The sequence below is a fragment of the Chiloscyllium plagiosum genome, chromosome 39 (genome assembly GCF_004010195.1).
Source record: "Chiloscyllium plagiosum isolate BGI_BamShark_2017 chromosome 39, ASM401019v2, whole genome shotgun sequence".
Classification (NCBI taxonomy): domain Eukaryota; kingdom Metazoa; phylum Chordata; class Chondrichthyes; order Orectolobiformes; family Hemiscylliidae; genus Chiloscyllium; species Chiloscyllium plagiosum.
In genome coordinates this window covers 27,097,489-27,103,327 of record NC_057748.1, presented here as the reverse complement: position 1 = coordinate 27,103,327, position 5,839 = coordinate 27,097,489, and the positions used below count along the sequence as shown (strand labels likewise).

The 5,839-nt window shown below is 45.0% G+C and overlaps 1 protein-coding gene across 13 annotated transcripts in view; it reads right to left on the bottom strand.

Annotated features, from left to right (window-relative positions):
- Positions 1-2,308: 2,308 nt before the first annotated feature.
- The window catches only part of huwe1 (HECT, UBA and WWE domain containing E3 ubiquitin protein ligase 1), a 218,386-nt gene continuing 214,855 nt past the window's right edge, over positions 2,309-5,839 (bottom strand). For all 13 annotated transcript variants that reach the window (XM_043680060.1, XM_043680068.1, XM_043680065.1 and 10 more), the window contains 2 exons: positions 5,093-5,283; positions 2,309-3,333 (listed from right to left, as the gene is read on the bottom strand). In XM_043680060.1, coding sequence (XP_043535995.1) covers positions 3,231-3,333; positions 5,093-5,283 — 294 coding nt within the window. In that variant the 3' untranslated portion in view covers positions 2,309-3,230. The remainder of the gene's footprint in view (positions 3,334-5,092; positions 5,284-5,839) is intronic.

Here is a 5,839-nt window from a genome sequence, read left to right as displayed (position 1 = left end):
CAGGGTCCCAGGTTCAATTCCAGCCTTGGGTGACTGTGAAGAGTTTGCACGTTCTCCCAGTGTCTGCATGGGTTTCCTCCCACCATCCAAAGATATGCAGGTTAGGTGAATTGGCCATGCTAAATTGCCCATAGCGTTAGGTTCATTAGTCAGAGGGAAATGGGTCTGGGTGGGCTACTCTTTGGAGGGTCAGTGTGGACTTGTTGGGCCGAAGGGCTTGTTTCCATAGTGTAGGGAATGTAATCTAATGTCATGTTGCAGCTGTACAGGTCATTGTTTAGGCCACTTTTGGAATATTGTGTGCAATTCTGATCTCCCTGCTACAGGAAGGATGTTGCTAAACTTCAAAGGGTTCAGAAAGGATTTAAAAGAATGTTGTCAGGGTTGGAGCTATAGGGAAAGGCTGAATACAGCTGGGGCGGTTTTCCCTGGAGTGTCAGAGGTTGAGAGGTGATCTTAAAATCATGAGAGCAAGGGTGAATAGCTAAGGTCTTTTCCCAGGGTAAGGGAGTCCAAAATTAGAGGGCATAAGTTTAGGGTGAGAGGGACAAGATTTAAAAAGGGACCTGAGGGGCAACATTTTCACAGAGGGTGGTGCGTGTATGGAATGAGCTGCCAGAGGAAATGGTGGAGGCTGGTACAATTAAAAGGCATCTGGATAGGTATATGAATAGGAAGGGTTTGGAGGGATATGGGCCAAGTGCTGGCAAATGGGACTAGATTAATTTAGGATATCTGGTGAGCATGGATGAGTTGGACTGAAAGGTTTGTTTCCGTGTTGAACTGTGACTCTTCCTTCAATACCTCCCTTGGGTGACAAAAGATGTTCAAGTGCAGGGCAAGACCAAAAGGTAAGATACACAGAGTTCAAGACTGGACACTGCTTACAGGAGGAGTGTAGAAACCACAGAGCTAAAACTAAAAAAAAAGTCAGGGAAAGTAAAGAGAAAGTACGAAAGAAACACAGGCTAGTTTAAAAAAAAATAAATCTGAGACAACACTTCATAAATTCTTAAAATGCAAGAGAATAAATGGGGAAAAGACTAAAATGGCAACCTGACTGCAGTGGCTAAAGCGTAGGAGCAGCACGAGGTATAAGAGATAGGTAGAAGAGGAGGTGCTTACCATCCTCAAAAAGTGGATGAACGGTGGGGCCGGGTGATCCATTTGCCCAGGTTGGGAGGGGCAAGAGCAGAAGGCCCTGCCATGCACTTTCCAACTCTCTCCAACAACAATGCTGCTACCAGAAGGCTGCTCTAGTTCTGGAGCATGACAGGACACTGCTGGCAGTTCCAGCCTCTGCGTTACAGGACGCGTGCAATCTCACAACGTCGAGGGAGATTTAATGATGGGGGGGCACTGGGAATGGAAAACATTAGCAATTTGATGTTCAGGGAGGCAATGGCCTTAGTGGTATTAACATTGCATTATTAATCTAAAGACACAGGTAATGTGCTGGGGACCCAGATTCAAATCCCACTAATGGCAGACGGCGATTAAAATAATTCTGGAATTAAGAATCTAATGAAAACCATGAATCGGTTGCTGATTGTCAGAAAAAACCCATCTGTTCATTAATATCCTTTAAGGAAGGAAATTGCCATTCTCCCTGGCCCGGCCTACAAGTGACACCAGATTCACAGTGATATAATTGACTCTGAACTATCCTCTGGGCAATTAGGGATCGGCAATAAATACTAGGCCCAGCCAGCAACACCCACATCCCATGAATGCATAAAAATAAACAGGATCAGCTGAGGTTGTTTTCGCTGGCAAAGAGGGAATCTGATCGAACGAGTTGCCCAAAGTCACATTGATTTAAAAGAGTTTTCTATAAAGGATTAGCAGGGATTATGAAGAAATATTCCAACCAGAAAACAGCTGGAACCTAGACCCCCTAGCCCGAGAAAACCTTGAAAGTGGGATTAGATTGGATGGCTCTTTCCTAGGATAGACACAATTATGGTCTTATGGATGGGCCAAATGCCTTTCTCTGCAGCACAGACGTTTTCATATCCTCCTACTCTTTTACGGTATCGGAAAAGCCTCAACAGCCTACAGCACAGAATGACAGACTAAAAATGTTTTTCAAACTAAACCTTTAATGAATCTTCTTTGTATAGTTTTTTTTTCCTTTGTCCAAAGTACTAATGGGCATAACAGAACCCCCTCCCTCCCTCTTGCACACTTGGATATCAAGACACAGGCAAAAAAAAGGACAGAGGTCGTATTTGAAATTCTGAGATCAGAACCAGAAGTTCCCTTTTCTTCTCTCTCTCTCTCCTTTTTAAACATTCAAATGTTGAAGTAAATCAAACCAGCTTTTTATTTATTCCAGAATTTTCCAAAAAATCTAAACGAATAAATATGAAAAAAGCATGAACTTGGCTAGTGACTTTTTTGTTTTTGCACATATTTTACAACTTTATGCTTTCTTCCTCACGCCGTCTCCCCTCCCGCTCGCATCACAATGCGCGCCTCGTGTCACTGCGATTAAATGGGGGATCCGGTTAAAAGCTAACGCCTTGCCATGATTCACAAATATAACCCCTGACCTCTTGCCGGCAGGTCCTCACTCCACTGCTGTATAGGGCCACCTGTGGATCAAAACTTGTAATATTTATTTACATCTTCAATATTTGCATGGATACAGAGATAAACAAAAGAACGAGACAAACAGCATAGTGGAAAGTGACGTCGAAACAAGTGGTCTCTGTTACTGAGTTAGCAACACCGGAGCCAATTATTTTCATGGTGGAATTCTCTCCATGTTTTTCTTTTAAAAAAAATCCTCTTCTCCCTTCCCCCCTACCCACCCCAATCCCACCCATGTGCAAGTCAAGATAATCCAAGAACGTGTGCGTGCAGGCATTGGTGTACGCGTGTACACACACACACACAAAAATGATGCAATTTAATAGAGTGATGGAGGGGGATTCGGGGGTGGAAGGGACTGGGGAGGGAGGGGAGAATGAAAACAAAAATTCCAAAGTCTGTATTGTTTGTCCCTGCGTGAAGCGCTCACTCTAGAAATCCACTCAGCACAGGCAGTGCCTTTTCATAACGTGTTTTTTTTTGAAGTCCACTAAGGTCAGTCCAAGGAGACCCAAGTTACACACATTTTACAGTCTTGTTAAAAAATATTCTCCTGTTGCGCACTGCCTTTTATTTCTCAATAGTCCGCTGATCATTTGCTCGTTCATTCATTCCTTCCTTCAATTGCGAAGCTTTCAGGCAAGGCCAAACCCTTCCGAACACTCCTGTATCGCGAGCAGCAGCATGTGACGCAGTTTCTCGTAGCTCTCATACGCTGGGAGGTCCAGTTGGTTAAAGCTGAGGAGGAGGAATATCATTGAGAAGGGTCAGATAATCAATCCCTTTGTTCTCCCTTTACTGACATCTAAACTGCTCCCAATCCTCAAGTCTGTTGCTTTTCTATTCTGGCAAATTTGTACGTCCCTTCCTTGGATCTAACACAATCCCTAATTTCCCTTGTTAACCATAATCTAGATAACTTCCCCATTTAATTTTGGTGCCTGACAGGTGTGGGCAATTGCTGCAGTTCCACCTCGAGCTCTTTGCATGTTTGCCATTGTCTTTCTACCATAAACCCCAAGTAATTCATCATAGCCAGCTCATACCTCTCACCATTGTAGTTTCATCTGTTCAGATTCAGAGGAATCCCAGAGGATTCCTCAGAGTTGACACAGTTGATTCGATTTCATGTGGAATTCTACCATGTTATGCTCACCCTTCCCCAAGGGGCTGATTACACCCAGGGCTGTCAATTATTCTTTTCTCATTACACAATTCCCAATCTAAGATGCCCTGTTCTCTACCTGATTCCTCATGCATTAGGGCAGGAGACACGCCACAAATTCCTCTACGGTATTGTGACTAATGTGATTTGCTCAATCTATACACAGACTAAAGTTGTCCATTATTACAGATGCACTATTGCTTGCATCTCTAATTCACTGTTTGATGTCGTCCCCCACCATTACCAGGTGCGTTTAGGGGTTGGGGTGAGTATGGTGTTACACAAACCCCACCACTGGTTTCTACCTCTTGGTGTTTTTCAGCACTACCCATACAAATTCCACCTCAGCTGAGCTAATATCCTTCCTTACTATTACATTAACGGTCTCCATCTCCTTGACCTCTGTCCATCCTTCCAAAAAACTGAATACACCTGGATATTCAGTACACTTGGTTACCCTGCAGCCACGTCTCCGTAATCTCAGCTATACCTAGTCACAAGAGCTAATTCCACCACTTTACTGGAAATGCTCTGTGCATTAAGACTTAAAGCCTTAAGGCTGCTTGATTTGGTGAGGAGCGGGGCCAGGCAAATCAGATTTACTAACTGGTTAGACCTGTTTAACAGGAGAAGGGAGTCCGTGGCAGATTGGTAATTGAATCAGCCACGATCTCACTGAATGACAGGCATCAATGGCCGCAGGTTTTGGTTTAAGTAGTACAACTGCAGTACGATAGAACTTCAATACACCACATGGTTAGATAAAGTGAAAGAGCGAGAAAAGACCTTGGCATTTCTCCAGCACCTTTGTGTTCCAAAGCATTTCAAACATATGGCTCTGGAACCAGGGGAACACAACTGAAAATATAACGGAGATATTGATGAGATGAGGGATGAACCTTTAGAGTTCTCTACCCCAGAGGGCTGTGGGAGCTGAATCTTTGAATATATTTAAAGTAGAGATTGACAGATTTCCGATTACCAGTGGTGAAAGGTTCATGAGGTGAGCGAAAAGCATTGAAGTGGCTAATCAGCAGGATGGGATGGACAGATTGAATGGCCTCCTCCTGTTCCCACATTCTTAAGAGAACATGTTTCCAGGCATACTGTAGCATCAGAAATGAGACCCCCAGTTTAGGCACAGCAAGTTCCATTAAAAAGTACATCAACACGAGAAAGAAGTGATTTGGTTTCAGAATTTAAAAACTGGGAGGGGGTCTTGGTTTAAGGACTCAACTACAAACGGGCACCTCTGACACTGCAGCACTCCTGACTGAACACGTGGCTTGGACACTGCCTCAGTTAAAAACATGCACCGCGGTGAATCCTTACCAAGTGTGAGCAGAGGGTAACCGATCAGTGGAGCGATCATCTCGGTGAATCTGGAATTTCTGAATGCCATTCATTCCTTCTAAGGCAGCAAAGCCCTGGAGTGGGACCTTGGAGGTGCCGGTGACAAACTGCAGGAACTTGGCACGATCAGCCTGATCAAAGGAGCGCAGTGCCCGCCAGAACCACTGAATCTGTGGGTGATAGACGGTGCTGTGAAACATATTTAACATGGGCAGGGACGCCTGTCCACCCAATGCACATCGTCCTATTCAGTCATCAAGTAGTGAATGTCAGTACAGAGACAAGGGGCAGAATTGCCTCCTTGGGCAGTGTGATAACTTGGAGATACTGTAACATCCAGTGAACAGCAGGACACCAATAACACCGGCCCCCAGTGAGGCAACACTTACATCCGCTCCGTTTCAGCTTTCATTCCAAGCTGACTTAGGAAGTGCTAAAATACCTGCACACATAGAGCATACCAATTAACTGGCTCCAGCTGCACCCCCCACACACCCCAGACCTCTCCCCATCAGTACTGTGCCCCAGTGTTATACAGCGACAGACCTGTCCCCACCAGTACTGTACCCCAGTGTTATACAGTGACAGACCCATCCCCATCACTGTACCCCAGCGTTATACAGAGACAGACCTGTCCCCCGCCAGTCCTGAACCCCAGTGTTATAGTGACAGACCTGTCCCCACGAGTACTGAACCCCAGTGTTATACAGAGACAGACCTGTCCCC